At 43.8% G+C, this 25,976-nt stretch overlaps 1 protein-coding gene across 2 annotated transcripts; it reads right to left on the bottom strand.

Moving 5' to 3' along the window:
• Nucleotides 1-236: 236 nt before the first annotated feature.
• C8H21orf62 (chromosome 8 C21orf62 homolog) lies at nt 237-13,974 on the bottom strand. Of its 2 annotated transcripts, none has more exons than XM_052794908.1 (2): nt 13,794-13,974; nt 237-1,758 (listed from the first exon to the last, which is right to left on the bottom strand). In XM_052794908.1, exon 2 carries the CDS (start codon nt 1,686-1,688, stop codon nt 1,014-1,016), a length of 675 nt encoding a protein of 224 aa, XP_052650868.1. In that variant the 5' UTR covers nt 1,689-1,758; nt 13,794-13,974; the 3' UTR covers nt 237-1,013. The 2 variants fall into 2 exon arrangements, with proteins under 2 accessions (XP_052650868.1, XP_052650869.1); XM_052794909.1 differs by having other exon boundaries at nt 237-1,755.
• Nucleotides 13,975-25,976: the final 12,002 nt, after the last annotated feature.

Below are 25,976 nucleotides of genomic sequence, written 5' to 3'. Positions count from 1 at the left end.
AGCCTTTTTTATAACCTTCTTCAGGGTATGTGTTCATATATGATTGGTTTAGTTAGTAACTAACAATTCATGATTGGGTAACGGTTTTTCTGCGGATTCGCCAAGACGGTTCTTCTTATCACTTTCTTGCTCAGGACTTTCCAGACTCTCAAGGATACACTACGAGCTGCTCAAGGTCACGCTGCTCATGCACCGTCAGGCATTCAGCAGATTTGCTGCATTCCCCGACAGGAAGGGATTATTCCCCTTGTCCTGGCACTTACTAGACTGCATACAGAGTACTGCATGCAGTTTTGGCCCCCCGCAGTGCAAGAAGGATATGGATCAGCTGAAGTGGTCCAGTGGAGAACCACCAAGATGGTCAGGGGCTGGGGCATGTGAGGGTGAGAAAAGCGTGACGGAACTGGGCTTGCTCAGCCTGGAGAAGGGAGGACTGGGGTTAATACATGGAAAAAAGTTTCCCCATGAGGACAAGCAGGCAGTGGAGCAGGTTGCCCAATGAGGTTGTGCAGGCTCTGTGCTTGAGGGTTTTCGCGACCCGACTGCAGAAAACACTGAGTGGCCTGGTCTGATCCCAGAGGTGGCCTTGCTTGGGCAGGGGGTTGGACTGGAGACTTCCCGAGCTGCCACCTAACCTGAGTGATTCTCTGGGAGGCTCAGGTTCTTCTACAGTTGGACATACATGGTTATGTCTTCTTCTGTCTGAGGCACAACCTTAAAACAAAATTTATCTGCAGATCTCAGTTCTCTAGCTTACAATATATAAAAAGAATTTGTACCTATGCTTTCTAAATCAGTCATTTCACATTTTCTTTGTTCTTTAAGAAAGCATTTACTGAATTAGCCTGATGAGTCTGTCTTACTTTAAACACCTCCTTGTAGAGTGATATCACAGTCAGAACTGTCCATCCCATAACAGCTCCTCCTGGCCAAACCAAACAAACTTAAAGAAGTCCCATCTCTCTCTTAGCAGTTTGCTGTGCCTCTGACTACTTTACTGACTATTAAATAACTCAGTAAATGAATGTTACAACATAGCTCTTGTTATCTGATGTTGAGAAAACGTCGGAGTACAGCAGGCTGGGGAAATGCTCCGTGATACTAGAGACGTTTTCCACACTGTACGACTTCAGCAAAGAATATCCATTGAAAAGCGAGGTATCCAGAAAAGAAATATATACAAGCATTTGCCTGTCTTTGTTGTGCACTGCAAGTGAATTTTCTTTTTCATTGCTGCTGCTGCTGTGGATGGTTACACTCTGCTCTGGAAATCGTCCCTTGACTTTTTTTACCCGGAGCTTTTGAAGTCCCCAAATGGCCAAGTATTCTGTTGGGAGGGGAGCAGTGCCACAGAAGGACAGCTTCAGATCCCACACCCTTGTGAAGTTGAGAAGCATCTCCAGCACGGAGGTGTCTGTGAACCAAATGGTCAGGTGGCTATTGTAGGTAGTTTTTTCCATGGTAGAAGGCAGCACGGTTTTGCAATTGCACATCAAGTTTGCCAGGCAGTAATCACAATCACGGATATCTGCCGAGCAGCTGCAGTTGCGAATTGTGTTTTCCTTGGTGAAAATTAGCGTATGGTTCTTCTGACTTCTCACAAAACTGCCAGTGATGTGTATGCCAAGGAAGCCAGCCAAAATGAGAGCCGGCCAAAAGGAGAGAGCAGGGAAGGCTATTGGCTTCATTAGTACTGGTGCCAAGCTGCCAAGCGTCTCCTCCTTTTACTCAGCGAATTATATCGCTCAGCTTTACCTACTGAGGAAAAACAATTTATTATACTAAAGACCACTCAACAGTTAATATTACTTTGGTTCTCCCACTCATTATCTGTCTCATCTCTTTAGAACCATATTGCAGTTTTGCAGGTTGCCCTGCATTAGAGGGGAAGCACAGCTACACTGATTCAGAAAAATGAACTGTGACACATGTTTCTTCTTTCATGATTCTTCTTTCACTCCTCTTTTGCTCTAAATGGTTTCATCTGCTTATGAGACAGCTTGGATACCCTCTTCTCTATCCAGGCAGCTCCTCTGCCTGCCCTGTGTGAAGGTAAGGGCAGGACTCCTCCTACTCCTTTCTCTTTGTCTGCTTCCCAACAGATAGAGGTGACAAGTGACCCTGCTCTCCACTTCTCTGAGTGAGCCAGTCTGAGAAGGGCTGAAGACGAGCATTTTGTTTTACACCTGAATTGCTAAGTAAGGGTTGTGATAACCTTCCCTTTAAACTGAGTGTGGGATATACTGGGCAAAGGGAAAGAATGAAAGGGTGGTTAAAGGCAGAAGGACTGCTGGCTGCAGCACATACCCTTCTGAGCTATGTGGCATGCTGATAAAACCTGCTTTTGATCCATATGAAGCTACGTCTGCTCCAGCCTCAACCTGTAAGTTTTGGGGACCAAGGACCATCTCTGACCATGCTCTGCACAGCAACTAGCATAGGATAGATCCCGGCTTTGTTGGTTGCTCTGCCCCACTTCATTTACTCCAGCAAAACAAAGCAGCAACTCCATGCATGCTCATGACAATGGAGCAAGTTTCCATCCCAGCCATGCTCCACTTCAAATGGTCGGGAGCATGTTTGATGGGTACTCTTGGATTATCAGCCTTTAGTTTTCAGCGCACCTTTGGTTCTTACCAGGAGCATCTGGGTTCTCCTGGCATATTATTAGATGATGGTACAAGCAACGATGCAGAATGTAATTTCTCAAAACAAATTACTTGTAATTTAATGTTGGAAAGTTTGTCTGATTTGACTGTGATTGTTTTGAAGCAGCAAGAGACATTAGAGCCAAATTTTGACCAAAGGTGAAGGCAGCAGTAGGGCATGCACTGGGCAGAATTTGGTCCTTAGCATGTGAAAAGATTGATCCATGTCCAGAATGCATGTCTCCAGCACCTCAGAAAACATGGCAATACACCTACAGTTTTGGAGAAACATAACAAATAAACAGGAAAATAATGGTATTTATAATAAAAACACAAATTGTTTTTGTCTGTTATTCATCTTCCATCATTAGACAGTGGAATCTTCTGCTATAAACTTCATGGTCATTTAACAGACAATTAAAGGAAAATGTTTTTAGGAGCACACTAAAGTTCTCTTAATCACTAGCACTGCCATATGCATGGTAGTTTACCAGGTATGTGATTTAGATCTAAATGTTTTAAGCTCAATTCCTGCTGAAAATTCAATTGAGAGTGTTCTTTGACTAATACTAAACTCTAAAAAACCCACAAAACTGCATCTTGACAGAATAGTTTGTGTCCTACTTTCCACATTTCTCACTTACAGAGGATATAGTCCTCTAGTCCACCTTTTTTCTTTGAAGTTTTGTCTCCTGTCAGTGAATCTGTAGCAACTGTGATGGTTCATAAATGACCAGGACTTTGCCATCCATGGGAAAAGGAAGAAAAGCAAAAGTCACGTGCACATGGGAGAAAAATCTGCACATAAGAAATGGTGGACTCTGAGCCAGACATTACCACCAGATCCTTTCAAGGAATGAGATCTTTAGCTTGTTATAGACAGTTGCATGAAAACATCAGCGCATTGCTTAACAGCAGTTGAAAAGTAATTAAATCCTTAAGGTGTAATAGGAAAATGATGTAAAAAAAGAGACAGTGCTGTTGAGCTACTGCATACATCACTTGCTTGCTGGCACTTGCCTGTTGTGTGCAGTTCAGATCCCACCATTTTGGAAAGGATACCACAGGACTGGACTTCAGAGAAGAGGAACAAGAGTGACAAGATGTGGAAAGGCTTCCCTTTAAGTAAGATGGGACTAGGTAAGGTAGGAGTCTAGGTGGGAAAAGAGATGGTTGAGCAGGATATGGTGGTGACCTATAACAGCACAAATGACATGGAGATGGTGGGTAGAGGTCAGTTTTTCACTGCTTCTTCCAAGAACAAGAGCAAGACATCTCAAATAAAACCACTAGGGTCACAGTTGACTTGTTGATCCTTAGTAAAGGATGTTGGGGGTGCAAAATTTTTCACAAACTCAAGGCAGGACTGGATAAGTTCAGTGAGGAGAAGTCCACTGCGGTTATCATGTACAGGTGGGAGTTAGAAATGCAGAAGTGCTGAGTGTTCAATTAAAATCTCTTTTACTTAGTTCAAACTCATATTGTTAACATTGTCTAGGAATTCTTCTTACCTCCGAAACAGATAAACTCGAATAATTTAATTGAGTTGTGAAACAGTGGTGATATTACAGATTTCTCATTTATCACAACTGTTAGCCATGGTTAAGGGCTGAGAAAATAAGCACAGTATGGAGGTCTAGTAATAGGATTTTCATTGTGATGCATGATTAGATGCTTAGATACTAGACACCAAATTAATCTAGCAGTAATGATACCAGAACAGCTACAGCTTGGATGAGTCTGACCTTTGAAGTTAAACATTAGCTGACAGCTGGACTGGTATTTCTGGTATGTTCCGCAACATGGATTAAATATTTGATTTAAGCATTAAAATGACTGTATCCTTCATTTAAGAAAACATCATACTAAATTCAGGGAGTACATACAGAATTAAATCATGTTTGAGTCAGTTTGCATACATTTACACTATGTAGGTCTTGTATAAGAATGGCCATAATCTTGTCAGACCAAAGATCCATCTAGGCAAGTAGCCATGTCCATGTGCAGCTGTAAGAGGGTGTGTACGAGACATTTCGAATAGGACAAGAACATGTGATACTTACTGCTGTAACTTTCTTTGCCTCCAACTATTTTCAGCACAGGACCTTCTGTAGCCAGGTGTGGTGCATCAAAAGGGGTGGTACTGCTTTTACCACATAACATGTGAGGACTTAATAGTCATAAAACATTAGAATAAAATACTTCAATGCAGCCTCATTAGTTTTACCTCTTGATTCCTTTTCATATTTTTTTTCAGTACCTGAAGAGTGGAGAACCTTTAGTTCTCTACTGTCTTGCAGCCAACCAAAGAAAATTCTTGGTTTAGCTTAGCTGATAGCATTTGGACTCCGTCCATCAAAATCCAAACACAATTCTAAATCTTGGCATTCCAGGAAATGTTATCTCCCTAAATACTTGCTATCCTCCTCTGCTCCCTGCAACACAGAAACATTCCTACCAAATCAGTTCTCGGCATTTAGTTTTTGTGTGGCTTTGGTGAGTGATATGCAAGCAGTGAAATATATGTTGCAGGTTGTCTCTCTGTAAAGTGTCAAAGTCACCTGCAACGCACCTTTACCTAAGCTACCAATTATCTACAGGAAAATGTGCATTATATGGCTCTTAATCAAATTAATTTGCTGTCCGCACTGGTTAAGGCTTGGAAAAAGGTTGGCTTTAATTTTTAGGGGTGGGGGGAACTGCCTTGCAAGGAAGAAGCAAGTTAAAGCATAGATAAAACTTAACGGCACTAGCTTGATGACTCTGAGTTGTATCTTTTTGAATTATTACTGCTGTCAAGGCACTGCTAGAAGGGAGGGGGTCACAACTTAGCAAGGGGTTCTTTTCACTAAAAGTCTGGGGAGGGGTCTTTAGCTTGTCTTCCCCAGGAGTGGCTCAAAAGAGTCTGAGTTTCAGTAAGGAAGATGAAGAAGAATGTGAAGCAAAATTCACAGACATGGTAGTTGAGGGACAAGACTTGCCAGGCTAGAAGATGTGGGGAAAAGAAAGAGGCTCAAAGAAGAGCATGTGTCTGAAAAACATGGCCAGGGCCTGAATGTATGCACCTGCAGGATGATGCCTTGTTATTATGAAGCAAAATAGTTGAGGTGATCTAAGTTTAATCACTGAAAGGACTGAAACACAGAATTGTTAATGTTTGTTTTTTGTTTTTTGTTTTTGTTTTGGGTTTTTTTTGTAATTTGGTTTGTTGATGTCATGGTGAGCTACACAAAGAATAAACCCTCTGCCTCTCAGGAAGTACTTTTGAAGTTGCAAAAGCTAACAGAGTTATTTTCAAAACTCTTCCTCTTTGCAGAAATTCCTTATATTTTGGATTGCTTGTAATGCAAAGATGCCTTCAGTAGGGCTCTTGGAGGCACACAAAAGCTCTTTGTTGTAATATTACCATTAAGCTGAAAGAAAATATGGGGTGATTATCTTGCCTATTGTGGGTTTGTGTTCTCTATCATCTCCAAATTTACAAAGAAGGATGGAGTATCTTCAGAAAACTAGAAAATTTGGTTTGTGGGATGCATCTTTACACCATGCTCTCTCTCTAAGCATTACCCGCTCCCCTTAACAGAGATTATTTATCCTTTGAGCTCACTGAATTATTTTTAGATATAACCTATAGAAACCCAAAGAATGCATCAGATCGTGCTAAATGTCAAGAATTTCCATACAATTTTCTAGGGAAACTTGGTGAGTACGCCTTCTTCTCTTCCCTAATTTTCAAATCAAGCTTAGCTAGACTTCCAGTATAATCAGTACATATTCAGAGACTAAGCAACAGTCTCATCATATGCATTTAATATGCATGTGTTCAGCTAGTTCTGCAGCCTTCTTCCTTGATTATGGCTAGGAGACAGAATTTCAGTGATAAAACAACCCAACAGACTCGGTCTATGTCTTACTCTTCTACTATGCTACCAACTTTGGCAAAAGGAGGCTTATCATACAGTTATGGAAAAAACATCTATGAGTGTTGTTTCTACTTAAAACTTTAAAAATCTATAGCTATTTAAAGACTCATCCACCTGACACAATGGATTTTACAACTTGTTTCCATAAGCCATTTGACATTTCCTTGCATAATATAGCATAGCAGGTGTAACAGTCCTGTAAAAATCATATAAGCATTTTTCAGCTTTCCAGTTTATACTAGCAGATTGCTGAAATCAAGAAATGAGAATGGTATTTCAAATCTGGACTTGGCAAATTATCTGAATGCTCTTCCCTCACAGATGGGTAACCAAAACCTACCTGCTTTTATGTATCTGTTCTGGTGCAAAGAATAACTCCCTTGTCTACAGAAGCTCAAGCTAAGAAGGAGCTTCTGCATTTTATTCCCTTATAATTGTTCAATTCAGCTGTTTTAGACAGTCATTCTTGTCCAACCTTATACCCGACGTTCATCAGTCCTTGAAAGGGGCTGGAGTAATAAAAATGGTAACACATTTTCATACCAGAAGTGATTGAACTTTTTCATTAACCAGTTGCAGTGAGCTGATTGATAAATACATTTTGATTAAAATACAGAATGGTTCTGTAGCCTAAACGTGGTATGCACTGGAGGAGTCTTGTGCTATTGCTGAAGGTTTGGTTTAAACTTTTGAGTAAAAGAATCTAGAGCTCTACGAGGCTGCAAGATGACCTCCAGCAGAATTAATACCACCTTGGGTTCATCTCTTTGTCCAATGCAGCAAAGAAATAATTTGTCCAAACAGATGGTGGTTTATTCAAACAACATGGTTTCTTTGTGGTGTTATTTCTAACAACATCCCAAACAACCATGTTTCAAATGAGTGGCATAGGTGGGATGTAATAACATGCCCTTCACCCAACCGCACTGATACTTTTTCTAAGTTGTTCTTATACAGTCAGCTAACAATTACACAGTGTTTTGAAATTATGTGCTGTGATTGCAACGTTTCCTTTTATCAGTGACTGGTTAGTTTTTGTTACAGCTGCAACCTTGAACAAATCCACACCCTGCATAGGTAAGTTGGAGGTAAAGCCTACTTTCCTTCCCTTTCCATCTCTACATAGTCCGGTTTTGGAAATACAATTAGGAGATGAAAAAACAGGAGGCGAGTAAAACTAGTAGATAAATAGCTGCTGAGTCATACCCCCCACACCGCCTTGCTGTCCAGAGTCACAATGTGGGAAACATTTAGTGTTTGAGAATGAAGTGAAAAATTAAATCAGTGTATGGGAACGACACAGTGTCTTGAATAATAATTCGAATGTATCGCCCCAGAGGTCTTTTCTTATGCCTGCTTTTTCTTATGCTTGGGTAAGCAGTCACCCAACTTCACTGAGCAGATGTAGAGTACCACTACCCCATGGGAATTACTGATGGTTGATCCAGATCTTCTCCAAACAGCTGAGAGTGTTTCCCCAGTGGTTATCTGCCAGTTACAGCATTAAAACACTTCAGAAAGGTTTTGAAGTGTGGATTTTGGTTTCTATGAATTGAAGAGGTACCTCAGTTGAGGTATCAGAAGGCAAAGATTCAGCAATTACAAAAAGAGTACTGATAGAAACTCTGGCGCTGCAAGGGCTTTCTGGGAAATGGGGAAGTGGAAGTGGGTATGTTCAAGATCAAGAGATTCTTAGTTGGCCTGAAGATTTTAATCATCAAGAAGGCTTTGGTGATTGGTATCATCTTCTTGATTTTCATTTGGCATTTAAGCTTCCTGAAGTCCAAAGCCAGCATCCAGTTTTCCTTGTAGGCTCCATTAGAAAAGTCTTCCTCGACATTGAGGGGAAGCTCTTGCATCACACCAAGTTGGAGGACTTTTTGTTATAGCCAGATCTGTTTAGCTGAATACTTGGAGAACAGGGAAGAAAGGTCAGCTCTAAGCACCAAGAGCAACTCCGTAACAACTAAGTAAGTCTATAGTAAAGCATGTCTAGGAGTACCTGGACACAGTACTTAAACCCCAGAGCACAGACTCAGCAGACGCAGGTGGATGAGGAGGAATCCACAGCAGCCTGTATGGTGGAACAAGGAGGTAGCTGTAGGTGAAAGAGGCAGCTGTAGAGAGAAGAAGGGGGAAAGGTGGTGATAAGGGGCTGGGTGGAGGAGAGGCAAGCACAGTCCAGAGATGGGATGGAGAAGTGAAGGAGAAGGAAGGAGTAGGAAGCCTTCCTCGACAAATCAGGAAGCTCTTTAACAGGGCAGAACATACAGAAAGAGTACAAAACTGATGTCCCGGGGCAGGTTTTTTTGCTAACTTTACAAGCACGTCTTGATAGAAAGTAAAAGAAAATGAACAACATTTCTCTGGAAGAGCCACCCATTCTGTTTCTGCTTTGGGTCCTGATTTGTGTGGTTTCTATCCAATCCAATATTTGTTGTTCAGTATTGAGTTGTTCCTTCCATGCAAAAAGTGGGGAAAAACTAGATCCCAGCACCTGCCTCGGAGTCCCTCCAGCCTGCAGTGCTGGCCTGGGGAGGGGTAAGGCAGCCACCGCTTTGGAGCTGGGATCTCTGTGACAGAGAGGGGAGAGAAGCTGCATTCTTTGCTTAGCAGCAAACAAAAAACCTAATGATTTTAGGGGAATTTTACTTGCTTCCAGTAGCAGTAACCTGCTTCTGAAAAAACAATTTTGAGTGATCTAAATCTAGCAAATCACTTGTTAATTTTTGTCCTGAGTGGGGGGCCTTTCAAGTGAAAATCGGACTAGACATAGATACCACAAGAAAACGATTCCGGTTTGATTGCTTCAACCATGCATGTTTTTAGATGTATATCCTCTTTCCAGCATTGAAAACCCTGTTTTATTACATGTTATCCCAAAAGTTTTCTAGCACAAAATTCCATCCCTGCTCCTTTTTCTTTGCAGATTTTGATAGCTAAAGGAGATTTTCAACGCTTATTTAGTAATAGTGTCATTTCAGGTTTCTGAATTTGCTTTGATCATTCCACTATTTTTTTTTTTTTGCTAATTGCAGATCTGTGTATTAAGAAAACTGAAAAAAAGCAATAAAAAGCCTTTGACTGTTGTGTGAGAATGCTACTGTCTCAAGCAAAGTTAATCCTATTCAATGGAAGTCCCAAGCCTATACAATTAATTTCTTCACAGGGCGCTTTCTTCCATTCTCTATTCAGAAAAAAACTAATTAAAACCCCTCATTGATCACTTGTGTTAACATGTGCCTATGTGAAAATGCTGTATTAAGCAAAGAGGAGCTTAAATCCATATAATCTTGTGCAGCTTGAGTAATGTACACAGGATGAATACCAAAACCCCCCAATTTAGATCAAGATAGCGTGAAAGGCTGGACAACACCAAAAGCATTTAGAAGAACTATGAAGACTGCCTCTTTCTTTTCCTGTTTGCATGCAGGTATGGGAGGGATGTTTAAAAAGATACACTACATTTCAGAGCGTAGGTGGCAGCAAGGAGGTAGGTACAGCAGCTTAACTGGGCTGATCTCACTGGGGCAGAGGCATTGCTCACCTGCCGTGCAGAAACCTCAAAAGGGAGGCAGGGGGAACAGGAGAGCAGACAAGCTCCCATTACTCTAAGGAGTAAAGCATGCCCCAGGCTTGCCTTCATCTGTGTGCTCTTTTGGTGATATTTAATACTGGTCTAACCTGTAAAACGTTTGTTGAAAAAGTGTTTTTTAAAGACTGCACAGGGCTACCATTGGGTGGCTGTGCTGTGTTCACATCATGACTAATTGGAGGTTTTTGAAATGCAATTTCTTTGGCATTTGAAAGAGTAAACTGAACTCTTTTTTTTTGCTCAAAGATAATGCTAATAAATTTGCTTGAAAGCCTCTCGGATCTTCTGGAAAAAAACTTTTATTGTTAAATCATAACTGAAGAGAATAACATCTCTGGTTTGCAGAAAGGTATGCACATGAGAAAGGGTAAGGTTAGCTTTTAACATCTACTGAACTACGCAGGTGTTAAAATGCAAGATTACAAGAAAATGTAAAGGGTTATGTAAAATGCAAAGAGTCAGTCCCTTAATAAGTCTAGTCTAAGTCTTCACTGCAGAGTAGCTACATTATCTGACCAGAAAGCCCTAGGGAGGCTCAGGCCTTGAGAGAAACAAAGTGCTGGATTTGACCTTTTCACTCCGTGGGAGTTTTAGGAGTTCCCAAAGTGGGCTGTTGGCAGAGAGAGAGGTATTTTGTTTTCTGTCTCTTTGTTTAAACAATTACCATATTTATTTAGCTATTCCGCAGATAAGTGTAGAAAAATAACTTTGTGATAAAAGCTGACGTTCTACAGACTTCCAGGATGCAGTGTGATCTGTGCTTGTTGTCAATAACTTGAAAATTGTATTTGCATTTGCTTGTGCAACAAAAGCCTGGGCTGCTGTCATTAGGCTGAGCAGCCAGTGCTGTAGCAGTGGTGCTGTCAAGTGCAGTGGAACAGATTCCTTCCCGGCAATGATAAAAATGCAAGATAAAATAGGCAATTCTGTTGCATTGAACTTGAACAACACACAGACCCTTGAAAATATTTGCGTATGGGTATTTTGGTATTCAGCGTACACAGACTCTGGGACAGACAATTCATCTAAAAACAACTCTGCAAAATCATCAAGCCTGTCCATCCCATGCAAAGCTTCTGTCCATACTGGAGGCAGAAGTTACAGCAGGGGAGGTTGTGACATGTAACTGCAGGGAGGCAGATTAATAGGAGAAGACTCAAGGGAAAGGAGGAAGCCTTGTCCTCCCAAAGAATTGGGAGTGATGATACCTCCTTTTTTCCCTGGATGAAGGTCACCCTCGGCAGATCACAGCTTGATTATTCTCAGCCCTTGGAGAGTAGAAAGGATGCATGTGTAAGGCCTTCATTTTCATGCCCCACTTCACACGTGCAGTCTGCACTTTTCCTAATAAAGAGCTTTGGACCAAGATGAGTGGCAGGATTTGCTTTGCTAGAACAGGCCTGGAGCTATTCCAGCCTGGAGGTGTGCACACAGTACATGCTGTCCAGGAAGGCTGACACACACCGATCTGGGTATTCACCTTTGAATTGCACCAGAATAAGCATTTACATAAATGAAAAGTGAGAAGAAAGTGGTATAAAGCTTTACCAGCTCAGGAGGAGAGCACTGCTCTGCACAGCTTTACAAAGCAGCGGCCCATCAAACATACCTTACACACTCAAGCACCATAGGCAGGATTTGTCATTGCACCTGTGTAACCAGATTGAAATCAGTGGTATAAATCTGATCTAACGAAATGGAAAATCGGAATTTTATTTCTAGCAGTGCCATTATGGCAGTGTATCTCCATCCTTCCTGTTAGTACCACCTATGACTACAAGTCCCAGTTTTCTGTTCAGTGGTTATGAAGTGCTTTAAGAGTCTCAAAGGGAAGGCATTATAGAAAAAGAAGTTTCCTCCTGTTACTATCTAACCAGGCAGCTATTCCAGCCTGTTGACTGTTTGATATTTCTCTGCAGTGCCTTCTGTAGCTTTCAAATAACAGAAGCACTAGTAGCTTGAACTCTTGTCCTGATGCTTATGAGAGAGCCCTGTACCAAAAAGGTGTCAGGAATACAAAATTGTGCCCTGGCTTTGTATTAAAGAGAAACCTGAGAGTACACAGTTATATGTTACACTGTGAAAAGATCTTACTTCTACTCTAAATTATAGATTAGTACTTTTAATAACTTCCTTGTTCACTTCTTGAATGATCTAGCCTCTTGCCTTCCAATAGGCTAATTTTATTTATTTTTGTAGAAGAGAAGCCTTAGCAAATACAATTTCCTTCAGTACCGGTGCTGACTCTGAATGCACTGAGTGTATGTAAGCTACAATGTTTGGGGGGGTTGTGATTTAAAGTCCGAGTATTCAAAAAAAAAAAAAAAAAAGAAAGTGTATAAGTGTATGCAGATGCATAAAGCATGAATTTGTATGCTCACGAATGCACAAGTGCATCACATTTTCATACAGCAAGTACTTTTGTAATTGTAAGGTGTACACAATCAAATACCTGTTTATTCATTTGTCCTCAGAAAGGGACACCTTCTGCGAAATCAGGTGTCCAAAGGATGGGTGGTCAGCACTGCCTGAAAACCAAAGTTATTCTTGGTGGCTCAAGCTGAGTTCTTGAACACTGGGGTACTAAAATTAAATTCAAAACCACTTTTTAAAATTCTCATTTTTTTATGTCAAACCAACTACTCCCTGGAGCAAGGGTACTTACACTGAGTGAACTTTAGGAAAGAAAGCTTGACTGCATTTTTTTGTTATTATTTCCCAGTGCCCTTTCTAACCTGACCTGGACAAAAGTTCGAGTTAAGCGTTACACTAAATTAAAGATTTGCCAAGCCCAAAACATAATGCTTACTTCATGAATGAAAATGTATAAAAAGTGTACTTTAACACTTCGTTTTCTATTGTTCAAATCCTAAATTAAGAAAAAAGATGTGAGAGGAGAAAGCTGCATGATAGAAAGCTGTTAAGAAATGTTAATGGTCACTAAGCGGGTGGAGACTGAAACTCTGGAGCAGGGCCTCCTGGTGTCGGGTATCTCGGCTCCCGTTCCCTCACTCGGATAGTGGATATTGTCATCGCTATTGAGACTCCAGTGCTATACAGAGACGGTGTATTTACATTGTTTTGTCCTTACTGTATCAGTGGCTTGATTTATAAATTAAATGGCAGAATAAAATGCAGGTAAATTAAATGGCAGAATAAAACCCAGGTCCTAGCTGCTCTTTCCCTGATCCTCCTCTCCCAGTGTTCTTCTCAAGGCAGTTTTAACTGAATAAAATAACTCAATTCCTGTCAGCTGGAATAATTCCCACTGACACTTCCACCACCTTTAAAGACTTGCCTAAAGAAGTATTTGCAAAATGGAGCAAAATCATTCCACCGTTCTTTGTGGTTATTATTCATAGAGCTATTAATTATTACCTAAGGCATACAGATACAGCGTATAAACAATTGCAACACACGAAAGACAAACTTTGCAGAATCTGTTATTTCACCGTGATTACAAAACAACAAATCTGAAAAAAAAAATACCTGCCAGGAACAGAGTTACTGGCAAGGAAATAATTGTGCTGGAAGAGAAACAGCCTCATTCATAAAAATATAAGCTATTAAAAGTTCCTCTGCTATTTATCCCCGCCTTTTAGAGCCAAAACAAAGACAGCGACTTACTCTTTCTCCAAATGCCAGCAGATGGGTTCGTCACTGCCTGGCTTCCCGCTTGGCCGAGCTTCCCGAGGCAGGGATGCTCCGCTGTGGCTGGGAGTGGGGTCAGCCTGCGGGGCAGGCGACAGTGCCTCCTCTCCCACTCGCTGCTGCTCTTTTATGTTTTCATGGGCCAGCAACCCATACAGTTCCCCTGACAACCGGGAGAGCGGTCCAAGGTCTACCCCTATCATTAATGCCACTGCGGCAGGATCCCTACCTGTCTTTGTTACCTCAGCTCACACGTCATCGCGTGTGCTGTCGTACACGAAGGGCTCGCCTGGAAATGCTTAGAGGTGATCGATGGCCTCCCCGCTTGCTCTAGGAGGGGAGCCGGGGTGTAGCCAAGCGGTGGGAGCCGGTGACCCGTGTTCGGGGGGGATGGCCAGCCTGGTGCACAGGGAGGGAGAGGGGACCTCCGGCATGCTGTGCTCCCTTCCCAGCACTGCGCTGGCCCTCCACCTGGGGAGCACCCATGACCATCCCCATGGGACAGATTCTGCTCTGCCCGCTTTCCGGGGACTTTGTGTGTAGGTTAAAACAGAAAAAAAACGGGTCTGGTTTGAAAGCCTGCTTGCCCAACTGGAAGGACTAACTGGAAATTTTCAGTCACAACTTAGCAGAGCCACAACGTGGCTGTCAACCGAGGCTCAAGTGCTGTGGATGCTTCTCCATGATCCAGCATGGAAAACAACATCTTTGTGGCATGTTTTACAATGCTGTTACCGCAGGAGAGTACCTACCAAAAGCTAGAATCTCTACAGCTATCCTCATTCTAACTAGCCTGAATAACCAGTGGGATTATTTGTAAGGACAGGCCGGTCATAAGCACCTTCACAAGGAAATGCAGTAGGAACATCCTAAAAAAAACATGAGGCACCATGCTGCGGGGCAAAGGTACTCTAGCAGGGCACCTGCAGGGCATGAAGAGTAAGAATTGCTGTGATTCAAATGAAAAGATATTTGCTGCTTTTTCAGAAACAACATCTGGCCTTTACATGCCCAACAGCCCTCTGGGAACTGCAGATGCTGTTACCTCAGTAAGGGCATTTGGCCAAAGCCAGGAGTTAGAGTGTCATTTAGGTGCGATTCAGAGAAGTATTTGGGCATTTTATCATCACTGAAACCAATGGAAGTCAGACACTAAAATGCTGCTGTGATTCAAGCCCTACCTACTCATTTATGAGACATATTGCATATGCAAATGTAAAGGAAAAAATCCAACCAATTATACTATAAATATTTCAGGCAAGCTGTCTGATTTTTGAATTTGGGATTTGTGACTGTACTGTTTTTCCTGGAAGAGCTGGTGCATGAGAGAATTCAGTCCCCTCTCGCCCTTATTCAGACTTGAAGGAGCAGTATTTCGCTCTCTGCCCATCAGAAGTCTATGAGATGCCTGAATTCCCAAGATACCCATTCAGCTCCTGAAGGAGAGGTGCTCTGGGGAACCCTGTTTTGTAATAAATGCATGGGCTGTGCATCAGGCAAATATGAGGAGCACATAGGATCTGTTCGCTAGAGTTGTTAATGTTACACAATAAGAGACACTTTCCCTTACTTATATCACGTAGTGGCAAATTTGACTCTGTATACACTTATCAGAAATTCTACTGTATTTCAGGACAAACTCCACTTTTTTACACTTTGCCCTTCTTGGATGCATCTAATAGGAGAAGACCTTCATTCCCTCTTTGCTCCAAACCATCCTTAGCTTTATGTTTTCCTTTAGGGCTAACACCAAGCGCTTTTATTTCTGGTAATTGCAGTCTTCCTTTGGGTCTATTGGGTGTTGTCAAGTAATTTAAGAAAGGGTCAGGCTGGCAGCCAGCTCAATAGCCAAGCTATGGAAACTGAGTGAACCTGGGTTTGACATCTGTATGCACCTCCACTCTAAGGGTCTGTTACCAACAGGTTTGGAGCAACTCTGAATGAACATCCTCAAAAGACAGCATTATTTGCCCTTCTCATTCAACAGCACAAAACATGAAAGAAGGGTAAACCAATAAAGAGACTTCTCTTAACCAGACTGTAATCTTTTCTTGCAAAATATCATCTGGCACAAGCAATATAGAGGAAAATGATAGGTTGTTAAGGCTGGCTCATCCTTTTTTTGTGCAGGGCTGAGCTGTCCCTGGGGCAAATGGAGAGTTTAAAGTTGAGTTACTGCCAGCTTCTTGCTCTTCCACCTTGACACACCACATTGCTTGCTTATGTTGCTACTGCCATGTTGTGGCACAAGGAAAGAAAGGTCCTTCTGTTGATGTGCCTCACTGTGAAAATATAAGATGCTGTCAATTGTAAAAACATGGTTTATTAAAGGTTAGTAGATTTTTCCTTATGCTTATGGTTTGTTGCTTTGTTATACACTACAAAATGTGCATGCCATTCATGCTAACTGTGAAATACGGGGGGGGGGTTCTGCTCTAGTGATTTCTAAAAAAGTTTTGTATTGCAATGCCCAAGAGTTTGATGTTCAAGAAAAACAGGATGAGACCCACAGTCTTACAAGTGATTTCCTCTTGCTGCTGAGAACTTGCGGACAATGTGTTTATTAGACATCACTTGCATAGAGGTTGATGTTGCAACTTCACATTATAGGTGGGAGCAATGGGAAGCTCTGGTCAGGACTCATTTGTCTCTCACACATTTATGTCTGCACACATGATTTTTGACATTTTGAAAAAGCTTGCTCATCTTCTTCACACACAGCTATGCAGGCGACGAGGTACAGAGCCAGCTTTTGCATCCCCAGCTCTTCAGCCATTACCACTCAGGAGGGTACTGTCAGGTAGGCAGTTTCACGGAATCCCAGAGTCACTCAGCTGGAAGGGCCGTCAGGAGATCTCTGGTCCAACCTTTTGCCCAGAGCAGGGCCTGCTCTGGCATCAGACCAAGCTCCTCAGGGGTTTCTCCAGTTAGGTCTTGAAAACCTCCAAGGATGGAGCCTGCACAACCCCTCTGGGGAGCCTGTTGCAGTGTTTGAGAATTTTTTTCCCTTATATCAAGTTGGATCCTCCTGTATTTCCCACTGTCTCTTATTCTCCCATTGTGCACTTCACTAACAAGCCTAGCTCTATCTTGTTGATGACTTCCCAATAGATATGGGGAGGTGGCTATTAGGTATCCCCCAACCTTTTCTCAAGGCTGAACAAGTCCCATTCCCTCTGCCTCTCCTCATAGGACAAGTGCTCCAGCCTTGACCATCCTAGTGGCCCTCTCCTGACCTTGCTCCAGTTTATTGATTTCTTTCTTGTACAGCAAATCCCAAAACTACAAGCATTACTCCAAATGCAGTCTAACAAGTGCCGAGTAAATGGGGAAAATCCCTTCCTTTGACCTGCTGGCTGTGCTCCTGTTCAAACAGCCCAGGATGCTGATGGCCCTCTCTGCTGCTGGGGCAGGCTGCTGGCCCATGCTCAGCTTGCTGTCAGCCCAGACCTCCAGGGCCTTTTCTGCAGAGCTGTCCCCAACCAGTCAGTCCCCAGCCCTTACCATTGCAAGGGGCTATTCCTTCCCAGGTGCAGGATTTAGTAATTGTCCTTGTTGAATTTCTTGAGGTTCCTGTCTGTCCTTCCTGCAGCCTGCCAAGGTCCCTCTGAGTGACAGCCCTGCCCTTGAGCATATCGACTCATCCCCCCAGTTTGGTTTGTGTGGTATTGAACTATTCACCCCAGTCTTTGAGCTCAGCACAGTGTTTCTTTGCCTCAGGTTGCTGTATAGGTTCAGCTCTGGAAATGTTAATTGTCAAACCCAAGCGTTTGGACAACATGGTGAAACAAACTGCTGGTAGCTTCAGGTCTATGTTAAAAACGCTGAGAATTTCTGTGAAGTGAGACTTCACTACCTGGCTATAGCTACACAGGGGACGCAGGTTTCAAAGTCTGTTGTTTCCCTCAAGAGACCCCTTTTACGAGCTGCTTATCTAGCAGGGGGAGAGGGAGGTGGAGAGATGGTGTCCGCAAGATGACTCGGTGCGAGGTGCACGGCTGCCATCCTGTGGCACGCAGCCTGCCCGTGGGCTGCTGCAGGGCACAAGCTGGGTGTCCAACATCTGTTAGTACCAGTTGTTAATATCTGAATTGGAGTAACATCTTCTGAGCCCAACTAACATCATACTGCTATTTACACAGGCTGCTGTACAAACCGAGAGGAGGCCCCTGCCCTGAAGGGTCCAGAAAGAAACAGGGACCCAGGAGCAGAGCTCCTGAAGTCACGCAGTGGAGTGGAGGGGAAACTGGGGGGCTCTGCCATTTAAATGACAGCACCTTTTCCTTCATGTCTGCCTGGAGCATAGTCCTTGTTGTCAAGCCTTTCCTGCCCACACAGTCTCACTATTCCAACTAAGTCTCTGAACTATTTGAAAACTAAAAAAAAAAACCCTGGTCAAGAGTTCGTTCTTTTAGTTGTACCTTCCTGCTCCACAGAGACTGCCCACGTTGCTGTCCTCTAGCTGTGGATGGGTTAGCTGACTCTCCTGGACACAGTAAAATTAATCACAGAAACCCAAAAAGGCAGAGCTTGAAGAGTTCTGAAAATGTTGTATACTCTGTTCCCTAGCCTGTAAAGCTAGATCATCTTTTTAAAATCTCCACTTTCAGAGATTCCAATGCCTTCTTGTTTAACTTGTTTCAGTATTTAATCAAACTTAGCATTAGAAAGTTTTCCTGACTATATAATCTGCAAATAAAGTAAATTGGTTTTTTCCCCTCACTCTCAGTGGACCACATATTTTAAAAATAAATTTTAAAATGGTCATTTTGAGTCTTGCCTGTTCTAAAACAAACAGCTCTGTTGCCTTGTGCTCCTAAGCCAAGTTTCTAGACTTGACTTTGCCAAGATGGTGGCTGAAATCCAGCTCAACCTTTAGCTTTCCTTAAGCCTTTTCCCTCTGACTCCCAGCATCTAGTAGGGTAACCACAGCAGGAGCATGCCCGCTTTTCTACTTGTGGGTAGCTCTCTGCTTAGCCAAGGGGCTACCACAAGCAACCACCAATCTCAGTATTACCATAGTCCATTAGACAGCAATTTCTTCTTCTCTTAATTGGTAAGTTACTTTCCTGAGGACCAGATTCTGCAGTATGCCAGGCACTCCCATCTCTCTCATTTCAGCTCTCACAACACTGCAGGATCAGACTCTAAACCTCTAATGGGTTCAGAGCCAGGCTGAAGGATGGATATCAGCCTTGCCTGGGTTCAGTTCTGTTTTGGGGATTCATAAGTGAGCCAAGTGGCTTTTGTCCAGCAGTGCTCTAGCTTATGTCCAGCTTCTCTCACTTTGTCATCACGGGGAATGGTAACATGTTCCCATCTGTGTGCAAACTGGACTGCTACCAAAGCACTTGCCTAAGATGACTGATACCTTTTGCCATTTGTCTTTGCAGGAAAAGAAATAAACCTGTTAGCTGTTCTGTGTATGTGTGTGTGTGTGTATATATATATATATATATATATATCTTCTTGAATTGGGAAACTATTCTGAGTTTCAGCGTTCCTCCAGAGGGAATGTGAAAGCTTGAGATTGGGGTTCTTTTTCCCCTTGTCCTGTGCACTCTTCTCCTGTGAATGTGATGAGAAATCCTATAATGCATCAGAAATGCTACAGCCTTAGCTCAATAAAAATAAGCAGCAATTCTGCAAGAGGCTAAGTAGCAGAGAGGTTTTATGGAACAAAGCATACATCCCACAGTATGGAATAGAATAATATCCTATATGCTGACATAGAGTAATAATAAACACAGATGTTACATATATACATATTACAGCAGTGTTAAAACCATGTGAATTGAATGATGATTGGACGTGATAAATCAATGCTTGCTTCTGAGTTGATTAGGGTTAACCATTAGGGTTGGTAGTCACTGTTCAGTATCATCCATAAAGTGAACTGGATGCTTTGTCCTGTTGTCAAGGGATAAACATTTCTAAACAAACACCAAAACCTCACTTTGGATAAACATTTCATAGCAAACACCAGACCCCCACTTTCACACTTGGCAGCAGTCAGTGCTCATCTGAAGCCACAGGCCAAGGACAATGTACACATAAGAGAGATCAACTCTCCAGCTAAGGCTTGAGAAACCTGATGAAAAACAAGGAAAGAAGCTAGCTGCACTGATAGCCAGATTATTTCAGAGGACTTTGGTTTCTTATCAGAAGGAAGACAAAATAGTGTGCCTAGCCCAAAATGTGGAGCCTACCTGACATAATGTTCTTTCTCAAGCATAGCCATGCTTGCTCCTACTGCTCTACGTACAGTACAAGCACTTTTACAGCACAAAAAAGTCTCAACTAAAATAAATCTACTCCTGTTAAAAACACTTGCTTTGAAGACCTTATACTGGCTTCATCCAATCCAACAGGTGATTTTGAGGAGTATAATTCTGCAGGGCACTTAACTGTATTTTCTGATTGCACACCATAGAAAAAATATATTATTTTAATGCTGTTTGAATAAGCTGAGCAGCATGGGCCTCACCCATCATGAACAGTCATTCTGCTGGCACTAACGTGGGGTATCTAGGCATGGGCTTACGTTACACAGGGTGACTGCAATATTGTTTGTTTTAGGAGCTATATGTCATGACTTTCTTGTTGGCTTGGAGTTGGTCACGTTCAACACTCCCCAGAGGAACTGGGGCATCAGTTATGGCTGTAGTTTTTGTTGTAGGGACAGTCATCCGCTAACAGCTGGACTAAAACCTCCAGCTGATTTCATGTATGGCACCATTCAGGTGTTTGGTGGTTATGCCTAGATTTTGGCTGACGTGTGGCTCTACTGATCTTGGCTTTGTGAACATCATTGCAGCTGAGCAGCTGCATACAGATTCCCAATAAAGCTCAGCTCTCCCCGTCTCCCACTGAATGCAGCCTCTTAGAGATTGTTAAGAAAATCAGACTGCTGGTGTTCAGTGATATGCCAGGCCAACTGTGCCATTTCTCCATGTCCTCGGACAGCAAGGAGCTCTCATCTGCCAGCCGGAGCCACTGATCTCTGAGGGGAGGGACTGGGCCCCTCTGTTCCTCAGAGAGGTGCAACCTGTAGCAGGTCCATGAAACTGAGCCAGTGTGCAGTTGAGGTACAGGCTGAATTTCCCATCCCATCAACCTTTCCTTTTTATTCCTCTTCTTGTAGCACATGAACTACCCCCTCCAGCAGTCTCTAAGTCAATTCTACAACAATAAATATAGCTAATAACAAACCACGTCTAGTAATCAACAACCTGTTTGATCTTTAGGGAAGTAGATCGCCAGCTTAGCTTGACAGTCCAAAAGCACCAGAGGGGCAGGAGAAGCTCAGGTGTTGCAGGCGTGTCTCTGTGGTCCTCCTCAGGCAACAGAGGTTGCCCTGCTGCTGTGCCAAGCTGTACTAGGGGCCGTGAGGTGGAAAGGGAAAGGACAGAGGACAGAAAGCATACTGCCAAATTTCAGTTTGCAGCTGGCTTTTGTTTAGCTGCCTGAGGGTGAGGGCAGAGGGAGGTTGTACCTGCCTGCAAAATGCTGTGTGGACATACCTGTGGTTTGAAAAACCTGCTAAATTGACGTGGCAGACATTGCAAAGATCTAAGCAGCAAATTAAGGAATTAGCGTCAATAGAGGGATTTCCAGTACTGTAGGAGGGATTTATCTTTTATATAAACAAAACACAGATGTGAGAGCAAAGCTGAGGGGGGGAAGCAATCAAAGATTATGGTTTGCCAAAAGCCCCTAGCCAGGCTGCTGTTTTCAGAGTTCATTTATGCTGCTGTCTGCCTGCCTGCATTCAGGGGTAACAAGCAGCAGCCCAAAATATTCCGTCCTGAATTCATCTGCCCACGGCGGGCAGCAAAACAAACCCCCGCGTGCTTTATGTTTGTACGAGGGGGGTGGTAGGGTGGGGTGTGGGGGGCTGTTTGTGGAGTGTGGGGTGTGGGGGGCGTGACACGGGCGGTGAAGTGGCGACCGGGCGCCACCAGGGGGCGGTGTTGCCTCTCCTGCCGGCCCCGCAGCGCGCGCCCGCCCGCCCGTGCCGACAGGCGGCGCCCGCAGCTGCGCAGCCGCGGCAGAAGCAGGCGGGCAGAAGAGAGCTCCTGCCCGCCCGCTGCCCGCCCCGCCCCGCGGAGGGCGAGCGCCGCCTGGCGGCGTGGCGGGGCCGGGAGCGGGGTCCTCCGCGCCCCTGCCCCGGGAGCTGCAGCTGGAGTGGGAGCGGGGTGGCGTTGCGATAACGGCCTGCACACACACACAGGCACACGCACGGCGTTTTCTGTTGTAAAACCAACCTTCCTGGCCAAAAGGAAAGGTCAGCTCCCTGGCTCGTATTGATCAGGTTCTGTCACAGATTTCATCTCTCCAACTTAACGAGCAATTTGAGGCGGTGAACCTTGGGCGGCAGCGTTGCTGGATCATTCGCAATGCAGGAACTGCTTCTTCTGCTCACACCGCAGGCTGCGGAGGACATGAATTCGTGGCACGCCTGCCCCGTGCCGTGCACCGTGCCAGCTGAAGCAGCTCCCACGCAGGAGGCAGACCCCCCCGCAGCACAGAGCGAGCACCGCTGCCCTCCTCCAGCTCGGCCCCCTTGGCCAGGAGGGGACACAGATGGCTGGGGAGAAACCGGAGATGGCTTGAGTTTTCCTCGTTCTGGCTGTGCTTGGGATTTCCCGTGGCCCTCCCTGCTGTCCCCAGGCGGCTCCGGTTCCCTGCCGCAGGCAGGTCTGGGGCACAGCTCTTTGTCATCACAAACTGGGAGGCACTTGGAGGGGCCTGGGGAGCCCAGGGCGACCGCTGGCCTCCCTCAGGGCAGATCCTCGCTGGAGCCTCCCTGGGCATGGAGGGAGCGGGACGTGGGCATGGGGGGAACAGGACAGGGGCACCAGGGCGAACCGCTGCTGATGCATTCCTGGGAGCTCTGGGCCCAGGCTACTGAGCCACTGGTGTCTGTGGCTGTCCCAGCTCTGGCAGGGGTGCCTTGCCTGGGATTAGATGTGCCTATTTTGAGCTGAATGCTGCGGGGGGTTCCAGAGCAATACTCCTCTCCAGGTGCCCAGCTGCCATTCCCGCAGCCGAGGGCAGAGCAGCTGGCAGGACCTTGGTACTCTGAGCGACTCCCTGTTTCAAACCGCCCGGCGTGTCCATCATGTTGGCCATTAGCCTGCACTGCTGATCATGTATCTTTTCCTTCCCTCCTCTCTCCTTTTTTTTCCCCAAGGAACAGGGAGATTTGTGAAGCTGGGGAGACCTTACATATTAGGTCTGGGCAAGGGTAATTTTTTGGGGGGGCGGGTGGAGGGAGGGAATCCAGTTACCTGTCTCCCTGCCTGAGTCTTTGGAATTACTCTCCTAAGAGCCTGGTTCAGGGAAGACACTGGCTTGGTTTGTATGCTTGAAAGTAACAGGGAATGAAAATAAAAGCAGGATTTATACTAAAGATGCAATGAAAGGGTGTTATGTCTTGGTAAGGAAAACAAAGCAGAAGGTGCTTAAGACTCAGCGGTTTCAGTAGGAGTTAAGAAGTTGGCTTAAGCAAGAGCAAGATATTCCTGGCTGCATTTTGACCATACGCTCATGGGAAAATTCATGGCCGCTCAGAGACAGTGGTGCTAGTAGAAAGCAAATAGTTTTCATTGCCATTAAAATCCCTTACAAAGAAATCTGATCAAAAACAGGCTTATAGACCAAAACTGTGTCACTCTTACATACACTTATCTGCCAGTGTTTTGAGGCCATCTCTGGTCACCCTTTCTCAGTTTTCCTAAAGTGCCCCATGTTCACCTCTAGACTAATAAATCTCATTACTGATGCTCTGAGTTTCCTTTTAGAACATTTCTGTGTTTGAAGTGGAACACTGGGAACAATCGTATTTTTACTGATGATCAGCATCTAATCATTTTTAAATGTTGATGCAGTACACTTGCACCAAATATCATGCAGGATTTCTATAATGTATCCTTCCCTTTGTGTCACACCTTTATCTCATAACCCAAGGTAGAAATGGCATTTAAATAGAGCACATTTATTTATTGCTGAGGAGAAGTGCCTCTTGTTTCCTATGTAAAATGTCCCTATTTTGGATCCTCCAGATTAATTGCTTTTCCCATATTCACTAATCATCACAAAACAAGGCACCATCCAGTGAAAAGGATAGCTCCTTACACAAAATGAAGGAAAGAAGCCTTACAGTAGAGCTTTTAATATCCCAGTCCTACCGAACCATTTGTCCAGACATCATTGAGGGCTCTGTATCAGATGAGGCAAGTGTGGCTGAATGAACTCAGTACCAGCAAACTTCCACTTAATCCTTATCCTTTTACAGAAGGCAAAAGGGCTTTCGTTACCTTTGTGTAATCAGGCTTTGAAAGAGCAGGCAGAGGAAAGAGGTGCGAAACATTCAGTGAAGCAGAGCCTCTGGCAAGCTTCATTTCCTCTCATCTCTGTCTGCTCCTACGACATACCCAGCAGCAAACACTGGAAGCAAAGGCTGGAAGCTTGTTCTTAGTTTAAGTGTCATTTTTTCTGGATGTGACCATTTTTACACACTTAGAGTAACTGACTCAAGTCTGTTACTGTTTATTGGATCCCAAATGTGCTTCCAGCATTGATACCCAACTAAATAACAAATCCAGCCAGCAGGCTAGCTTTCCCCTCAGCACTCCTAATAACCCTCCTGCCTACAGGCTTCTGGTACAAGTCCACCCGGGACAAGAAATGAGGTGCTCAAATACGGACTGAGGATATGAAAACTAACATGTTTCAAAAACAGGTGGATCTTCAGAGAGCAGGAAGCTTCCTAGCTAAAAGGGCCTCACCCCTGTGCTTTACTCCTGGAAGTCAGAGGGCAACAGCTGACTGATTCTGGAGAACAGTTCATTTTACAGAATTATGGAACCACAGTAAATGAATATAAACATTTTACAAACATGGGATTTTATTCACACAGTCTGTCAAGAGTAAAATCACTAAAAAGCCCTGAAAAAAATCTCAAGACTAAACATGATACTGACTTTATTACAATTACTGGAGTCAAGTGTGGAGACACATGAGTCCTAATGCTGTTGCTACTCTAAACCATATCAATTCTTTGAACTTCATACAGCCTTCATCAGCTCAGTTATTAATATGAAAACAACTTTTCCATTTCATTCCTTCAGCTTAATTTCATGTTTTTTTGAGGACTTTCTTCCTTTTTAGGATGAAATCTCATCTTTTCCCCATTTACTTGGCAGGGATAGATCCCAACACAATAATAGAGATTGTCTCAAAAACAGTGAATTGTGAGGATTTGGGAAGAAATGTGAGAAATTTTAGTTAGGATGCTGTTCAAATTTGTTGATTCTTTCAAATTATTTCCTAGGAAGTATATATGTAGGTGTATTCATATAAATCTCTTTAGGTTGGTTTGTATTATCTTAGATTGTTCTCTCTCTTGAGGCAACAGCCCCTTACATTTTTACTGGGCAAGCTGTCTGTTTAAAGATGACTCCTTTAGCTAAAGTTTACTGTCCTGATTGATAGTTATTTTGCTATGAGATGGTATACTGGCACTAAGCACACCTGAAATTACTTCTCTGAAATCATGAGAAATCTATTTAACTTCATATTGTGATGCCTGCAGACTTTTGGGATCCGTGAGATCATCACTGACCACATATTTCATTGTCTTATCCCTTTCTGGTTGAATCTTCCTGAGTGTCTGCCATGCCAAAGCTTCCCTGGGGACTCTGCACTTTGATTTCCCCTCACCAGCACTTCTGGCCCCTCCAGCAAAACAATGCCTGGGCAATGGGACACCAATGGGGAGATTTCACAGGGGTATCAGGGACATTACAGAGAGTGAGGGAAGAGCTTGGAGAATGGGGGCCATCATCACAAGAAAAACAGCTACTTTCCTCTTAAGATGAAGTATATCTTATGGTCTAGTTTTAAGGCTAGTGAGGCATTGTGGTGGGTTGACCCTGGCTGGACACCAGGTGCCCACCAAAGCTGTTCTATCACTCCCCCTGCCTCAGCTGGACAGGGGAGAGAAAATATAACAAAGGGCTCGCGGGCCGAGATAAGGACAGGGAGAGATCACTCACCAATTACCGTCATGGGCAAAACAGACTCAGCTTGGGGAAAATTAACTCAATTTATTACCAATCAACCAGAGTAGGGTAATGAGAAATAAAACCAAAT

This window comes from Harpia harpyja, chromosome 8 (assembly GCF_026419915.1).
Source record: "Harpia harpyja isolate bHarHar1 chromosome 8, bHarHar1 primary haplotype, whole genome shotgun sequence".
NCBI lineage: Eukaryota > Metazoa > Chordata > Aves > Accipitriformes > Accipitridae > Harpia > Harpia harpyja.
Note: the sequence above shows the minus strand (reverse complement) of the source record. Positions and strands in the feature narration are given on the sequence as shown.

What these genes read in the sequence shown, in the direction of transcription:
- C8H21orf62 (XM_052794908.1), bottom strand. Translation starts at nt 1,688, where the DNA reads ATGAAGCCAATAGCCTTCCCTGCTCTCTCCTTTTGGCCGGCTCTCATT.